Raw genomic sequence first — 17,860 nt, 5'->3', positions numbered from 1 at the left:
TGTTCTTATAGTATAAATAAATACAAATACAGCCAAGTCAATTAATTAAAGTTTAGATATTGCACCCAAATATATAGAACCTTCACTGTGAGCGACATAGGCTTTTCAGTGGATATTTTGAGGATCTCTCACAGCACTCAAAGGGTTAAGCTTCGCATCCCATGAGTTATCACAAGGATAATGACATATATTATAGCAGTATGCTTAAAGAAAATCACAAATGACAGCTCTCACAGTAAGATCTGTCCTTTGTGATAAAAGTAACCCAAAGGTTGTGAAACTTATCTGCGCACCTACAGAGCAGTAAAAAGAATTATTCTGGGGTGTCCCCTGCACTTAAAAAATAGCTTTCCAAAGCTCAAAACATGTTGGAACCTACTGAAATTACTGGAACAGTGTTATCAGCTTCTGACTGTTAAGTGCTGGTTTTAAAAAGGGACAGTAAGGAGCTGATTGGCCGGTGATAAAGTGCCAGCCACTTTCACACTTCTCCCTTATCACTGCTTCATACATCTAGCCCTGTATGCAGGCACCAGCAATAACCACACCTCGTGGAGCCCAGTCTGTGTGTCTAACAGAGGATTTTTTGTAGACACCATTCTACCTACCCAAAAGACACTCACATTCTTCTACAGCTATGATTCATCTTCTGCTGTGATATAATTTACCAATACTTGCTGCTACTGTATAACAATATTGCCACTGCTGTTCCATTTAAAATTAAATATATGTGATTTTATTTTCTTGGAATGTCTATTAATTCACACTTTTGTATAGAGTAATGCCATCTGAAGATGGTGTGGCCCCATGCATACAAGCTCCGGGAAAAGTGACCATATCTCAGAAAACTGAATTTTTGGAAGTTTGGCTGCAGTTTTAGCTTTGATGCATATTGCCCATTCTGTGCAGAAATGTTTATTTAATTGCAGAATTGGCTTTTCTCATGAACTGTTTTCTCATCGTCTTTGGTGCTTCCCCGTCTTTAATATTTATATATATATATATATATATATATATATATATATATATATATATATATACCTGCACCACAAAGACTGAAGAGTAGTGCTGCTCCATTGTACCCTTCAAACAGTAGCCGATCACAGATGGAGGGTGCAGCCCACACACACTCTTAGACATAGGAGAATGCTGCTGCTACCCACAGAGGCAGGCAGAAGCTATGGACAGGTAAAGGTATGGCATTAGACTTGGGCCCCTACACGGCATAAGTTGTACCGCAACCCCCTCCTCTTGGCACCACTGGATACAGGCTTTTGATGTTTAACCCCTTCCCGACATTTGACGTACATTTACGTCATGGCCGGGATGTACTTCCCGACACATGGCATAAATGTACGTCATGGCTTTAAACTGTCCCCGCGTCTATAGACGCGGTGACAGTTTAAACATGTCTGCTGTCCCTGACAGCAGACATGTCCCTGCATGCCCAGGGGGGGCTGCGATGCCGCCCCCCCGTCGGCGATCGCTGTGATTGGCTGTTCAGTGTGAACAGCCATTCACAGCGTTTTCCTGTGTACCGGCGAATAACGTTCGCCGGTGACACAGGGATCGGTGGTGATTGGTGCTGTAAAGTACAGCACCAATCACCACGGGGTGTAAGGGTGACACTGGTGTCACCCCACCTCACCCCACCCGCCCCCAAAGGCCGTGATTGGTTCGTCGGACCGACGAACAATCACAGCCATGGAGGGTGATTTAAACTAACGGTGACTGCACTGCAGACGCCATTCCGGTCTGGAATTGCGTGCAGTGCGGTGACCGTGCCTATCTGCCGCAATATACTGACCTGATCCTTGCAAATACTTACCTGATCACTGCTTGTAGCGTTCCTGGATCTTGTTACTTCTTGTGACTTCCTGTGTTGTGCTGTGCTGTGTTGTGCTGCTGCAGTGTGATAGATTTATAGATAGAGAGATAGAGAGAGAGATATAGAGAGAGATAGAGCTAGTGACAGAGAGTCCTATATTTTGTGCTGCTGCAGTGTGATAGAGTTATAGATAGAGAGATAGAGAGAGATAGAGAGAGATAGTGACAGATTGTGCTATATATTTTTTATATATATACAGCTGTACTGCGTGTGCAACTGACTGCTGCCCCCCCCTTTTGTGCTGATCAGTATAAATTAACTGATCAGCAACTTTTTGGGGGCGCAGGTTTTTTTTTTTATATATATACCTGTCAGTGCTGCTGCTGCAGTGTCATAGAGTGATAGATAGTGAGAGATAGAGAGATAGTGATAGAAAGTGCTATATTTTGTGTCTGCTGCCCCCCTTTTGTGCACCCCCAGCAACTTTTTGGGGGTGCAGGGGTTATTTTTTATATATATAACTGTCAGTGCTGCTGCTGCAGTGTCATAGAGTGATAGATAGAGAGAGATAGAGAGAGATAGTGACAGAGAGTGATAGAGAGTGCTATATTTTGTGTCGGCTGCCCCCCTTTTGTGCACCCCCAGCAACTTTTTGGGGGTGCAGGGGTTATTTTTTATATATATAACTGTCAGTGCTGCTGCTGCAGTGTCATAGAGTGATAGATAGTGAGAGATAGAGAGAGATAGAGAGAGATAGTGACAGAGAGTGATAGAGAGTGCTATATTTTGTGTCTGCTGCCCCCCCCCTTTTGTGCTGATCACTATATCTGAGGTGATCAGCAACTTTTTGGGGGTGCAGAGGTTTTTTTTTTATATATACCTGTCAGTTGCTGCCAGTTGCACTGTCAGTTGCACCAAAGGTTGTGCACCTGCTGCCCCTCACTGGTAATCAGTGTCGCATCACTGATCACCTTTTTTTTTTTTTGAGGGTGCTGTGGGGTCTTTTTTTAATTTTTTTTTTTTTTTTTTTATCAAATTCCTGTTGCCTTTGAGCGCTGTTCAGTGACGGACGTTACTGACCAACATCTGTGCTCAATTTTTGGCGCAGGACCTTTTTTTTTTTTTTTTTTTCTGCACTACATACACACTACACACTACATACTACATTGAAATAAAGTTTGTACCCCCCCTACACTATACACGTGTTGAAACATTTCACTACCAGAAACACAAAAATAAAAATGGCATCCCAAATGTCATCCCAAATGTCATCCCAGTCATCCAGAAGAATGTATTCAGCGGAGGAGGCATATGCCATGCTTGCCTCTGACTCTGACACAGCCAGTGAGGCAAGCGGGGAATTTGAAGGATTCATCTTAAGCTCCTCTTCCTCCTCTAGTGATGAGGGACCCCCTCAAAGACGCCCCCGTAGAGCAGCTGAGACCCCCCCCAATAATTGATCTCGTATGGACCCCACCACCAGACAATTTTGAGCCCCAGGTTCCTGAGTTTTTGGCCATCCCAGGAATCCAATTTGATTCCACAGGTCTCAGAGAAATTGACTTTTTCAAATTATTTTTCTCTGATGATTTTATAAGTTTAATGGTGGACCAAACTAATTTATATGCCCAGCAGTTTATTGCTCAAACCCCACGTCATCATTTGCTAGGTGGACCCCTGTAGATGCAGTAGAGATGATGACGTTTTGGGGTCTGGTGTTTCATATGGGCATAGTAAAAAAGCCAGAAATTAGGCAATATTGGAGTACAGATGTTCTGTACAGCACCCCACTTTACCGTATGGCCATGACCCGGACTCGTTTTGAGTTAATCCTTAAATTTTTGCATTACAACGATAATGCACAGTGCCCACCCAGAGATGATCCCACCTTTGACCGGCTATTCAAAGTCAGGCCGGTCATTGATCATTTCAGTGCCAAATTTGAAGAGATAGATGTACATCCCAGATAAATTCATTTGCATAGACGAGTCCCTTATACATTTTAAAGGAAGGGTTAAATTCCGCCAGTACCTTCCCAATAAGAGGGCAAGGTATGGCATAAAAATGTATAAGCTGTGTGAAAGCACCTCAGGGTACACTCACAGGTTTAGGGTATATGAAGGGAAGGATTCAAGAATTGAACCGCCAGAATGCCCCCCCTCCCTCGTAGGTGTTAGTGGAAAAATTGTCTGGGATTTAGTGCACCCCTTCCTGGATAAAGGTTATCACCTCTATGTGGATAACTTTTACACTAGCATCCCCCTGTTTAAGGCCCTTGGTTCAAGAGGTACAGCAGCTTGCGGTACTGTGCGCAAGAACCAAAGAGGCCTCCCAAAAACGCACATTGCCCAAGTAATGAGAAGGGGTGAAAGCAGGGGAATATGCACCGAAAATATGTTGTTGGTCAAATATAAGGACAAGAGGGATGTCCTTATACTGACAACAATTCACGGAGACAGTACCACCTCCGTCCCTGTACGAGGTACCAGTACCCACACCTCAAAACCTAATTGTATCCTGGATTACAATAGGTACATGGGCGGAGTGGATCTTTCAGATCAGGTACTGAAGCCGTACAGTGCCCTGCGGAAAACAAAAATCTGGTACAAGAAGCTGGCCGTGTATATCATCCAGATGGCACTGTATAACGCTTACGTGCTATTCCGTTCTACCAGCCAGAGGGGGACATTTATGCACTTTCAAGAGGAAGTCATAAAGGGCCTAATATTTGGGAACCAGCAGGCAGAGGGCCCCAGTACTTCTAGTACTGGCCCCCGTATTGTACCAGGGCAGCATTTTCCTGATGAAATCCCCTCCACTGGAAAAAAGGGCAGGACACAAAAAAGGTGCAAAGTTTGCTATAAAAAGGGAATAAGAAAGCAAACTATTTTCCAGTGTGACACTTGCCCCGACAAACCCGGCCTATGTATAAAGGAGTGTTTTAAAATATACCACACATCTATGGATTATTAGGTTCATGATTTCACCGTGCTTCGGGGGTCTTGCTAATGCGACATAGCACCCACCATTCATTCCACCAGAATCTGAGCCGCAAAATCCAAATATCACTCCTTCCCTTCTGAGTCCTGCCACTTTTTGGTCACACATGAGGCATTGCCGTACTCGGGAGAAATTGGGGCACAGATTTTGGGGTGCTTTTTCTCCTTCATACCTTCTGAAAATGAAAAATTTTGAGCCAGAACTGCATTTTTGTGTAAAAAAAATGTAATTTTTCATTTTCACTGCCCAGTTGTATCAAAATTGGTGAAACCCCTGGGGGTTTGAAATGTACACTATACCCCTAGATGAATTCCCTGAGGGGTGTAGTTTGCAAAATGGGGTCACTTGTGGGGGGGTTCCACTGTATTGGTGCTTTGGGGGTCTTGCTAATGCGACATAGCACCCACCAACATTCCACCAGAATCTGTGCTGCAAAATCCAAATATCACTCCTTCCCTTCTGAGTCCTGCCACTTTTTGGTCACACATGAGGCATTGCCGTACTCGGGAGAAATTGGGGCACAGATTTTGGGGTGCTTTTTCTCCTTCATACCTTCTGAAAATGAAAAATTTTGAGCCAGAACTGCATTTTTGTGTAAAAAAATTTAATTTTTCATTTTCACTGCCCAGTTGTATCAAAATTGGTGAAACCCCTGGGGGTTTGAAATGTACACTATACCCCTACATGAATTCCCTGAGGGGTGTAGTTTGCAAAATGGGGTCACTTGTGGGGGGGTTCCACTGTATTGGTGCTTGGGGGGTCTTGCTAATGCGACATAGCACCCACCAACATTCCACCAGAATCTGAGCTGCAAAATCCAAAAATCACTCCTTCCCTTCTGAGTCCTGCCATGCACCCAAATGGTATTTTTTGGTCACATGTGAGGCATTGCCGTACTCGGGAGAAATTGGGGCACAGATTTTGGGGTGCTTTGTCTCCTTCATTCCTTGTGAAAATGAAAAATTTTGAGCCAGAACTGCATTTTTGTGTAAAAAATTTAATTTTTCATTTTCACTGCCCAGTTGTACCACAATTGGTGAAACCCCTGGGGGTTTGAAATGTACACTATACCCCTAGATGAATTCCCTGAGGGGTGTAGTTTGCAAAATGGGGTCACTTGTGGGGGGGTTCCACTGTATTGGTGCTTGGGGGGTCTTGCTAATGCGACATAGCACCCACCAACATTCCACCAGAATCTGAGCTGCAAAATCCAAAAATCACTCCTTCCCTTCTGAGTCCTGCCATGCACCCAAATGGTATTTTTTGGTCACATGTGAGGCATTGCCGTACTCGGGAGAAATTGGGGCACAGATTTTGGGGTGCTTTGTCTCCTTCATTCCTTGTGAAAATGAAAAATTTTGAGCCAGAACTGCATTTTTGTGTAAAAAATGTAATTTTTCATTTGCACAGCCCAGTTGTATCAAAATTGGTGAAACCCCTGGGGGTTTGAAATGTACACTATACCCCTAGATGAATTCCCTGAGGGGTGTAGTTTGCAAAATGGGGTCACTTGTGGGGGGGTTCCTCTGTATTGGTGCTTGGGGGGTCTTGCTAATGCGACATAGCACCCACCAACATTCCACCAGAATCTGAGCTGCAAAATCCAAAAATCACTCCTTCCCTTCTGAGTCCTGCCATGCACCCAAATGGTATTTTTTGGTCACATGTGAGGCATTGCCGTACTCGGGAGAAATTGGGGCACAGATTTTGGGGTGCTTTGTCTCCTTCATTCCTTGTGAAAATGAAAAATTTTGAGCCAGAACTGCATTTTTGTGTAAAAAATGTAATTTTTCATTTGCACAGCCCAGTTGTATCAAAATTGGTGAAACCCCTGGGGGTTTGAAATGTACACTATACCCCTAGATGAATTCCCTGAGGGGTGTAGTTTGCAAAATGGGGTCACTTGTGGGGGGGTTCCACTGTATTGGTGCTTGGGGGGTCTTGCTAATGCGACATAGCACCCACCAACATTCCACCAGAATCTGAGCTGCAAAATCCAAAAATCACTCCTTCCCTTCTGAGTCCTGCCATGCACCCAAATGGTATTTTTTGGTCACATGTGAGGCATTGCCGTACTCGGGAGAAATTGGGGCACAGATTTTGGGGTGCTTTGTCTCCTTCATTCCTTGTGAAAATGAAAAATTTTGAGCCAGAACTGCATTTTTGTGTAAAAAATGTAATTTTTCATTTGCACAGCCCAGTTGTATCAAAATTGGTGAAACCCCTGGGGGTTTGAAATGTACACTATACCCCTAGATGAATTCCCTGAGGGGTGTAGTTTGCAAAATGGGGTCACTTGTGGGGGGGTTCCACTGTATTGGTGCTTGGGGGGTCTTTCTAATGCGACATAGCACCCACCAACATTCCACCAGAATCTGAGCTGCAAAATCCAAAAATCACTCCTTCCCTTCTGAGTCCTGCCATGCACCCAAATGGTATTTTTTGGTCACATGTGAGGCATTGCCGTACTCGGGAGAAATTGGGGCACAGATTTTGGGGTGCTTTGTCTCCTTCATTCCTTGTGAAAATGAAAAATTTTGAGCCAGAACTGCATTTTTGTGTAAAAAATTTAATTTTTCATTTTCACTGCCCAGTTGTACCACAATTGGTGAAACCCCTGGGGGGTTCAAAATGGGGTCACTTGTGGGGGGGTTCCTAACTTTTAGCATCTTATGGTGCCTAGAAACCTACATGGTGCCTAAAAAATAATCTCATAAAAAGGAGGCTCCAAAATCAAGTAGGTGCTCCTTCTATTATGAAGCCTGTGGTTTGGTCAACGTGCACACTAGGGCCACATATAGGATATTTATGAAAACAAAAGAATTGGGGGAATCAATTTTTAGTCACATTTCTCTAGTAAAATCTACTGTGTTCCTTAGAAAAATGTATTAAAATTGCAAATCTGCAAAAAAAATGAAATTTTGAAATTTCACCTACACTTTGTTTTAATTCCTGTGAAACACCTAAAGGGTTAACAAACTTCCAAAATGCTGTTTTGAATACTGTGAGGGGTGCAGTTTTTGAAATGGCATCATTTATGGGGGTGTCTCACATACAAGTCCCTCAAAGTCACATCAGAACTGAACTGGTCCCTAAAAAAATCAGTGTTTGAAATTTTCTTGAAAATTTGAAAATTTGCTATTCATATTGTAAGCCTCCTAGTGTCCAAAAAAATTAAAAGGAAGTTGAAATAATGATGGAAACATAAAGTAGACATATGGACTATGTTAGTTATTAACTATTTTGAGTGGTATGATTATTTGTCTCACAAGCAGAAAATTTAACATTTTGCAAATTGCTAAATTTTCCATTTTTTTACGACATTTTGGTATTTTTCACAAAAAAACACAGACTGTATCGACCCAAATTTACCACTAATTTGAAGTACAATGTGTCACGAGAAAACAATCTCAAAATCACTGGGATAAGTAAAAGCAAAAAAAAGTTATCCCCACTTAAGTGATACATGTCAGATTTGAAAAAAAGGGCTCTGTCAGGAAGGCAAAAACATGCTGTGTCAGGAAGGGGTTAAGATTATTAAATATGCATACCATAAGAAAATTGTTAACTTTTTCAAGTGGACATCCATGTCTCTGGAGAAATGGTTGCTCCGTGCCACAAAGTTAATGGGAGAGGGTCTCCATGTTAAAAATTCCTGACCCACCAATTAGAATAATTTTTGGGTCATAATTTGAGATTATCATGTTGGATTTTGATGATCACCCGACTCAGGCAACAAAAGTATAGGGAATTTCCCCTATAGGTGTCTGATGTATTGGGCCCCATTCTATGATATAAACAACTAAACAATAGTATGCAAATTTAATCTAATTATAGGCTGATTATTAAAAGCAATGCCAAAATGTTTCTTAGAAGTATGTAAGTGCATTGTTGAATATTTATGACAATTTAAGCCTTCATCTTATTCTATAATTTATTCTACTGAACTGTGTACATATTCTCCATCTTACATTTAAATGTATTAACTGTTCTGAGATTGATATAGAGTATAGTGTGTAGTGCAAGAGAGCTTTCCATTTTCTAGACATACAGGGGGAAATTTACCAATATGAAAAACCTAGTTTTTCGTATTGGTATTTCCCCTACGGCTGCATACGACTGTTTTAGTCGTATGCAAAGTAGTGTTCCGGAGGGGAAATTACAAAGCAGTCAGATACGACTGCTTTGTAACCCTCCGATGGTGTAACAATTCGTATTAGCGGCACATATATACGGCCGCTAATACGAATTCGTACAGGCAGTCTGCACGGATCAGTCAGATCCGTGCAGGCTGCAAGGTGTAAAAAAAAAATAGAAAAATAAATAAATAAATTTAAAAAAAAAACAGCGTGGGGTCCCCCCCACAGCCGTAACCAGCACCAGGCTGAAGGAGCCAGGGCCGGTAATTAAAAATCAGGGAACCCGACAAATAGGGGTTCCCCAATTTTTAACAACCAGCCCCAGGCTCCAGGTCCGGGGCTGGTTCCCAAAATACGGGGGACAAAATGACTAGGGGTCCCCCGTATTTTAAGAACCAGCCCCAGGCACAACCAGCCAGCAGGGTAATGTCACAGCCGGGGGACACTTATAATATAAGGTCCCGCGGCCAAAACATTAACCCCCTGACCGGTCAGCCTGGCCAGGGGCCCTGGGGGAGTGGGGACCCCCCCAATGAAGGGGTCCCCCCCCTCCAGGACTTACCTGACCAGGCTGAAGCCTGGTACTGTTCCCGATGCCCCTGGGCGGTGGGCATCGGGCTGATTATGGTGTAAAAAAAAGATTAAACTATTGTTTTTTACTGTGGCACTACAAGTGCCAGCAAGCCTCCCCAGCAAGCTGGGACTTGGAGAACCACAAGTCCCAGCCTGCTGGGCATTAAAGGGCCCGCTGGCACTTGTAGTTCCACAGTTAAAAAAATAGTACAATAAACACACTGACACACATGAAAAATAAAAGTTTAATACATACAAAGCCCACACATACTAATACTTACCTATCTTCTTTCCGTAGGTATCCCTGGTCCTGTGTCGTCTTCTGGTCCATGTCGACGTCGCTGTCGGCGATGGCGTCCGGTGTCCGGGTCCGACGAAATCCATGGAGGAAGCTGTGGAAGGAAACCATACTCACCTGTCCCAGCGCGACGTAGTCCAGGTAAGTGTCTTGGCAAAAAAAAAAAACGAACACCCGAAACCAGACCGGACTGAGGGAGCCGCACGGTGTTTGTTTACATCGTGCGGCTCCGCCTCCCGAATGCCGCTATTGGCCGCCTTGCGGCCTAGCGGCCAATCAGGAGCCGCTAGGCCGCAAGGCGGCCAATAGCGGCATTCGGGAGGCGGAGCCGCACAATGTTAACAAACACCGTGCGGCTCCCTCAGTCCGGTCTGGTTTCGGGTGTTCGGTTTGTTTTTTTGCCAAGACACTTACCTGGACTACGTCGCGCTGGGACAGGTGAGTATGATTTCCTTCCACAGCTTCCTCCATGGATTTCGTCGGACCCAGACACCGGATGCCATCGCCGACAGCGACGTCGACATGGACCAGAAGACGACACAGGACCAGGGCTACCTACGGAAAGAAGATAGGTAAGTATTAGTATGTGTGGGCTTTGTATTTATTAAACTTTTATTTTTCATGTTTGTCAGTGTGTTTATTGTACTATTTTTTTAACTGTGGAACTACAAGTGCCAGTGGGCCCTTTAATGCCCAGCAGGCTGGGACTTGTGGTTCTCCAAGTCCCAGCTTGCTGGCACTTGTAGTGCCACAGTAAAAAACAATAGTTTAATCTTTTTTTTTACACCATAATCAGCCCGATGCCCACCGCCCAGGGGCATCGGGGACAGTACCAGGCTTCAGCCTGGTCAGGTAAGTCCTGGAGGGGGGGGACCCCTTCATTGGGGGGGTCCCCACTCCCCCAGGGCCCCTGGCCAGGCTGACCGGTCAGGGGGTTAATGTTTTGGCCGCAGGACCTTATATTATAAGTGTCCCCCGGCTGTGGCATTACCCTGCTGGCTGGTTTGGCCTGGGGCTGGTTCTTAAAATACGGGGGACCCCTAGTCATTTTGTCCCCCGTATTTTGGGAACCAGCCCCGGACCTGGAGCCTGGGGCTGGTTGTTAAAAATCGGGGAACCCCTATTTGTCGGGTTCCCTGATTTTTAATTACCGGCCCCGGCTCCTTCAGCCTAGTGCTGGCTTCGGCTGTGGGGGGGACCCCACGCCGTTTTTTTTATTTATTTATTTAATTTTTCTATTTTTTTACACTGAAGCCTGCACAAATCTGACTGATCCGTGCAGGCTTAAAGCAAATACGACAGGAAAATGGTGTTCTATTTTTCTGTCGTATTTGCGTGGGTGTTTCACACCACTTAGCAGCCGTATTATCAGTACGGCTGCTTAGTACATCAGGAACCACCATTCTTTTGAATGGTGATTTCTGTCGTATCCTATCGATGGTGTAGGACATTCGTATTTGTAAATACAAATACGAATGTTCCATCTTTAGGTCTACGAATTGTTGTATTTTTGGGATTGTAAATCCCGAAAATACAAATTCGTAAAAAAAAGGTGTATTTCTCCCTACGAATACACCTTTTTTCTACGAATCCATTTTGGTAAATGTCCCCCACAGTATCTTATGTCTTTCGTGTATGATGTGTTCTGACTTACCAATTAGTGCTCTCATGCTTAAAGTATCTTAAATATCATACAAGATACCGGTGGCATAAATTGGTATGTAATTTAAACATTTCATCTTCTTTCAACATCTGCTAATTCTATTAAAATACTGTACAGTAGTCTATTTCATTAGAATATTACAATCTGCATATACAGTACAGTAGGATTGTTTAACCCTTCTACATTACATTGGGTTAATTATTTAAAAAAAAAGAAATGTATGGGATAAAAAAATATCTTATATTGCAGGAAGATAAAATAATAATACTACATAAGGGAACTGTAATAAATATTTATATATATATTTCTACTTTCTCACCCCAAAGAAATGGTAACTATCGGTCTGTTCAACTATGACCCAGAAAGAAGCCTGACAACCCATAATATGAATGATCCATACCAGTTAGGATTTCAGAAAACACATAGCACTGAAACAGCCCTGGCATGTGTGTTTAATAATCTTCTCATGTCAAAAGACATAGGACCTTATTCTGGTGAACTCGCAAAGCTGCAAATTTCACAGCTTTGAGAGTCCACCAAATACCGCCCGCATGGCTGCTCGCACCCCACTCGCATGCTGCAATCCCCCGCAGGCATGAAAATGGATGTTTTTCATAAACATTCATGAAGCGCTGGGCATTCCCATGGGTGCGGCCCGTCACCGCCGCCCCACGCCCCCCTCCAGTAAGCATTCACTGATTACGTTGGTCTCTGGAACCTACCTTACTTAAAAGTACTTTCTCTGTTTGCCAGTAGCAGTGGGGTGTGGTGCAATTTGTCGACATTCAGATTGTCAAGATGTTCCTGTTGTCCACATGGATTGGGGATCAGCATGTCACATGTCAACATTTACACTGTCAACATTGCCGGATTCTTGACATTGCTAGTGTCGACAGGTGCATGTTGATCTTGTGTATGTTAGTAGTGGCATTGAGTATTAATGATCCTAACTGTCATCGCAGCCTAAACCTAATACAAAATGACATGTTGACAATTTAATAGTAAACACGGTGAATATTGATGTTCTGAATACATATACCAGGATCAGGGATACCTGCTAATACTTTTTGAGTCCCAGTTTATTGCACGCATCCTTAAAGCTTAGTTGTTTAGTTACAAAAAAAGAAGGTGGACGGCTTTCCAGCCATATTTCATACAGTATATAAATGGAAAAGAAAATTAGGACTAGATCCTTAACCTGTTTTTACAATAGTGCTTGCATTGGCCTAATAGGTTATGTAGAGCTGCAAGAAATATTCAATTATGTCTGCTTGTTATGCTGGGAGAAAGGAGGGCAAACTGAGTGGGACAGAAAGATGTTCACTGCTTTGTAAATTGGAAAATGGAGTATTTTCTAGTTTCAGCTCTGCAGTGCTGACATTAAATTAACTCATTTTGTGTTATACTGTAAATATATTGGGTTCACATCAGGAAGATGTGATTCTGGCTGATCTGATGGCTTATGGGATGATTTATCGCGCCATGCATACACACTGCATAATGGGAGTTATTTTGTTCACTCTTTCTGGCAAAATCCTTCTTAGATGGACAAAACCATGTGCACTGCAGGTGGGGCAGATCTTACTTTTGCAGAAATAATTAGATTTGGGTGGGGTTTTACTTCAAAGTGAGATCTATATTGCAGTGTAAAAATAAAGCAGTCTGTATTTTCCCTGCACAAGAAACAAAATAACTCACCCAAATCTAATTCTGTCTGCACATTTTACATATGCCCCCCTGCAGCGCACATGGTTTTGTCCATCTAAGGAGGTTTTTATCAGAAAGAGTAAACCAAAATAACCCCCAATGTACAAGAGTGCGATGTGCATTCGGCAGCATGGTACCACACCCATATCTTCTTGTTGGACATGCAGCACGGCCAACCAAAAGTTATTGTACACAACCTGTGGGAGCTTGCAACCGGCCGACACACTGTACGATCCAGACAGTGTTCCAGATAGCTTTGTGTACATTTAAACCATTAATTACATATAATTATTTTCTGTCTACATCTTCAACAGGAGAATACATTTGAATTTGCTTCTACAGAAAAAAAAAAATATGCAGTTTGTTATCATTAGCGGTTCCTTTTTTAACAGGTGTGTTCGTCATTTTGAAGGTCATATAAATCGTTACCAGCCATGTGGCGTTGCGATCAGCCCTTGTGGAAGGTTCATTGCTTGTGGATCTGAAGATAGATGTGTAAGTTTTTGATTTCTAAGATCTGGAGCAGTTAACCAATTTAAATTGCACAAGTCTATTGCCTAAATTGTATCCCTTTAACAGTTACAAAATACATGTACCCTCATTTGCTGTCAACATACACACATATTACATTTTTCTTTATGTTTAGTAAAGGCATGTCCAAACTGTGGCCCTCCAGCTGTTGTAAAACTACACATCCCAGCATGCCTTGCCATAGATTTAGCATTCCCTAATAGCAATACTGTGGCAAGGCATGATGGGACATGTAGTTTCACAACAGCTGGAGGGCCATAGTTTGGACATACTTGGTTTAGTATCACTTTTTTCAACTTTGCCATGTGTAAGCGTACATCAGAAGATGCCATGTTACTTCTTGAACTACTAATACCCCATTCACACCAGAAATGCAGGGACAAACCCGGGAATTCAGTTCCCGGGACAAGCAGGGACATTCCCGGGTTTGGACCCATTCACACCAGAAATGTCCCTGCATTTTCTGGTGTGAGAAGGGGGCGGGAAGGAGGCCGGCAGGAGGTGGGGAGGAGGCGGGCAGTCGGTGGGATGGCGGCGGCGGTTGGGAGAATACTCACCCCGGTTGCTGGTCCTCCGTGCAGGCCAGGGATCCACACAGGCGGCGGCACAAATGACGGGACAGGCTGCGGATGAAGATGACACAGCTCTCCGGTGTCCTCACTGCCACCGGAGAGCTGCGTCATCATCATCCACCGGCTGTCCCGTCATTTGCGCCCGCCGCCTGCATTAATTCCCATCGGACAGGACACGGAGGACACGGCAACCCGGGTAAGTATACCCTGTACCTTTCACACCAGCCAGGTCCCCGGGTTGAACCCGGGAACAACCCTGGTACCTAGCTGGGTTGAAATTTGCCTGGGATTTTGTCCCGGGAACCTTTCACACCAGCGCTAGTACCGGGTTGTTCCCGGACTCAACCCGGGAATTTAGGCTGGTGTGAATGGGGTATAATGTGTCTCTACCACTCATATACATACATACATATTATTAATATACTTCATGAGCTGTTGAAATTGAACATGTAAAACTATTTTTAAAGACATGCTTGCTGCCATATATATATATATACCAATGAATCCTTCATCTTTTCATACTGCCAGTCTATCCCCGGCCTCCTAATTTTTTGTATATTTAAAATGTTCATTACACTGTGTTCTACAGTAAAATGATCCAGGGATTTGAAAGCTCTTGATAAAACTACAAAGGATTTTCTTGCAGCAGTGATTTATAACTTATGATATATGAGAGAGGTAGGCGAATATCAGACAGCCAGGCTGTGGCAAGTACATATAAGAGATGGATAAAAAATGAAAAAAAAAAAAAAAATTTGACCCTGGTTTGGTCTTTAAAGGATATGAGAGGATAACTGATTCTCTCAAGTAGAAAGTGATTTGATTCTGTTTTTATAGAAACTGTAATAGCATAAAGAAAGGTATTTTAAATATGAAAGTGATTGATCTTGAATGAAAACAAAATAAATGGTAATTCTTGTAATTTCACTGAAGTAGAAATGTCTGTATAAAAATAATCATAATGTAAGCACATTGAGGTCAAAGATAAATGAAGTAGATGTTGCCAAAATGATTAAAGAGCTGTGTTATAAAACCTAAGTATGCACTGATACACAAAGAAGTTCTGCATAGCATGAATTTATCAATAAAACCGCTTTATCTTTAATATACCACAGATACAGGGTTTTATGATTGTATTATCTTTAATGATACACTAGATTTAAAATTGGCTATCTCCAACAAAGTTCTCCAAAGACAATAAAAGATTTGTTTAAGCTCAATGTGTTTTGCCAAATAGTCTTAAGTGGTCTTTATACTTCTATGGCCAAATTTATTGTGAAGCAGTCCAAGGTTGAAATGTGTTTACAATTCAACATATTCATACATATTAAAGGGTATCTTCACTTAAAATTGTTGACATCACATTTGTGTGTCTTACACAGTTTATATAAATATAATAAAATTGATTGCTGCTAAAAATTATTAGTTGGTATGAACTTTGATCTTACCCATCTGTATCAGTAATTTTACTACCACACATCTATAGTTTCCAAACACTTCCATTATTTCCAATATTCATTCATCAGTGCCACCCTATGATGAAATCTCAGACACTGTCTGCCAATAACAACATTTTAACATAAAAAAGGCACAAAGACCACATGATGACATCTAAAGAACTGCAATAGTAACGATAGTAAAATAAATAGACCTTCGTAAAGTTAAAAATCAAGACATGCATTTGTTTTAGGTCCATCTTGCACAAACTTGCAGGTTTAGGCCATGACATGCAATCATTGTATAGTTGTTCTATTTCAGCTGGAAGAGCTAAAGTCTTCCCTTGGAGGAAGAGATGCTGAAGATTAAATTAAATTGTGAGATTGGGCAGAATCTTTAAAATATTTGGCCAGATATGTCACTCTGTGTAACGCTGGGCGGAGTTATAGAGTGACAGATTGAGTAGCCTATCAAATAGCAAGAGAAGAAGGAGATACCAATGTGATGACCACACACACACTGCTGTACTGTATCTACAGTAACTACATACATGCTGCTGGGATCAGTATGTAGTCCTGTGCTACAAATCCTTCCATTCCCCACCACCATGCTGCTAGAGACTACAACTCCCGGCATGCTGTGCGGTAAAGGGCGACCTCTGATTGGCCGGATGCAGCTTGCCTATGGACTGTGCATGTGAGAGAGGAAGCTCAGCAGTAGCACTGTCCCCTGGTATGCAGCTATGAAGAGGAGTGAGCATTAGCCCAAGTGATGCCCAATACTGAGCACCAGCTTCCCTCTGCTCTGTGTTCCATTCCTCACCACCATGCTGCAAGAGACTACAACTCCCGGCATGCTGTGTGTTAAAGCCGACCTCTGATTGGCCGGACCTCAGCTTGCCTATGTGCATGTGAGAGAGGAAGCTCAACAGCAGCACTGTCCCCTGGTATTATTATTATTATTTTATTTATAAGGCGCCACAAGTGTTTTGCAGCGCCGTACAAAGGAACAATACAGGGAGACAAAGCTTGGTATAACATTGAATAAATAACAAAAATACAGTACAAATAAAGAGCGACACAGTTCAATACACATTACACCTTGGATATAAGTAGTGAGGACTCAACGAAGCAGCAGCTATGAAGAGGGGTGAGCATTATCCAAAGTGATGCCCAATATTGAGCACTGCAGCCTCCCCCAGCTCTGTGCCTTCTCTTCTGCTGCCTGTAATGTACCCTAGCACTACTGATATATATATCTCTCCAAAGAAAAAAGGATGTATGGCGCCACCTGTGTCCTGAACTAATTAACATCCTAATTGTTGGGTTTAGGTAAAGGAAACAGGTATACCTTTAAAAATGGGTGTCAGCTAGCCTCTAAGAATAAAACACCTTGGTAAGGGGTGTATCAAAAAGAATGCAATAGGTTGGATAAAGGCATTAGCGACTACAAATACCTGTACAGTAAGCGTGTCTTTTTTTAAAAATATGAGAATTTATTTGATATAAAAAAGTGCGCAATAGCACTATTTATAAGAACAAACAGTAAGAGTGGATTACATAGAAAAAAAAACAGAAAACTAAGAGATGCAAATTTTTATAAAAAATGGCCTACATATGATATCGCTAAAAAAGATATATAAAAACGTTTTTAAAGAGAGTATAAAAACATAACTTGCTGCTGCTCCCATCCTATGGAATGCCCTTCCATGCACAATAAGACTCTCCGCTAGCCTCCAAACTTTCAAGCATTCCCTGAAAACTCACCTCTTCAGGCAAGCCTATCATATTTAAGTTCTACACGCATAACCCTCTGAGGCACTTATGTATTATTTAGCTTCCCTTCTGCACTTGTAACTTGTTGGGACTGCTATGCTATTACTGATGCCTGTCCTTGTGTTTCCCTCCTATATAGCTAATAGATTGTAAGCTTGCAGCAGGGCCCTCCATCCTCCAAGTCTGTTGTTACCCAGTTTGTTTTATCACTGTCTACTATTGTAAAGCGCAACGGAATCTGCTGCGCTATATAAGAAACTGCAAATAAATATTAGGAGGAGTCAGCAGGCAGTACACAACGCGTTTCGTCACTGAGACTTTATCAAGGGACCCCTTG

At 42.6% G+C, this 17,860-nt stretch overlaps 1 protein-coding gene across 4 annotated transcripts in view; it reads left to right on the top strand.

Annotated features, from left to right (window-relative positions):
• WDR27 (WD repeat domain 27) overlaps nucleotides 1-17,860 on the top strand; it is a 323,892-nt gene that overhangs the window by 173,908 nt on the left and 132,124 nt on the right. For 3 of the 4 annotated variants that reach the window (XR_014471639.1, XM_083176279.1, XM_083176277.1), the window contains one exon: nucleotides 13,601-13,703. The exons of the other annotated variant lie outside the window; for it this stretch is intronic. Coding sequence is in view for 2 of the 3 variants with exons in the window: in XM_083176279.1 (XP_083032405.1) it covers nucleotides 13,601-13,703 (103 nt within the window). In the remaining variant the exon portion in view is untranslated. The remainder of the gene's footprint in view (nucleotides 1-13,600; nucleotides 13,704-17,860) is intronic. 4 annotated transcript variants of the gene reach the window in all.

Source organism: Crinia signifera, chromosome 3 (assembly GCF_055691185.1).
Source record: "Crinia signifera chromosome 3, ASM5569118v1, whole genome shotgun sequence".
NCBI classification, from domain to species: Eukaryota; Metazoa; Chordata; class Amphibia; order Anura; family Myobatrachidae; genus Crinia; species Crinia signifera.
The sequence above is the reverse complement of the archived record's forward strand: the minus strand, read 5'-3'. Positions and strand labels throughout refer to the sequence as shown.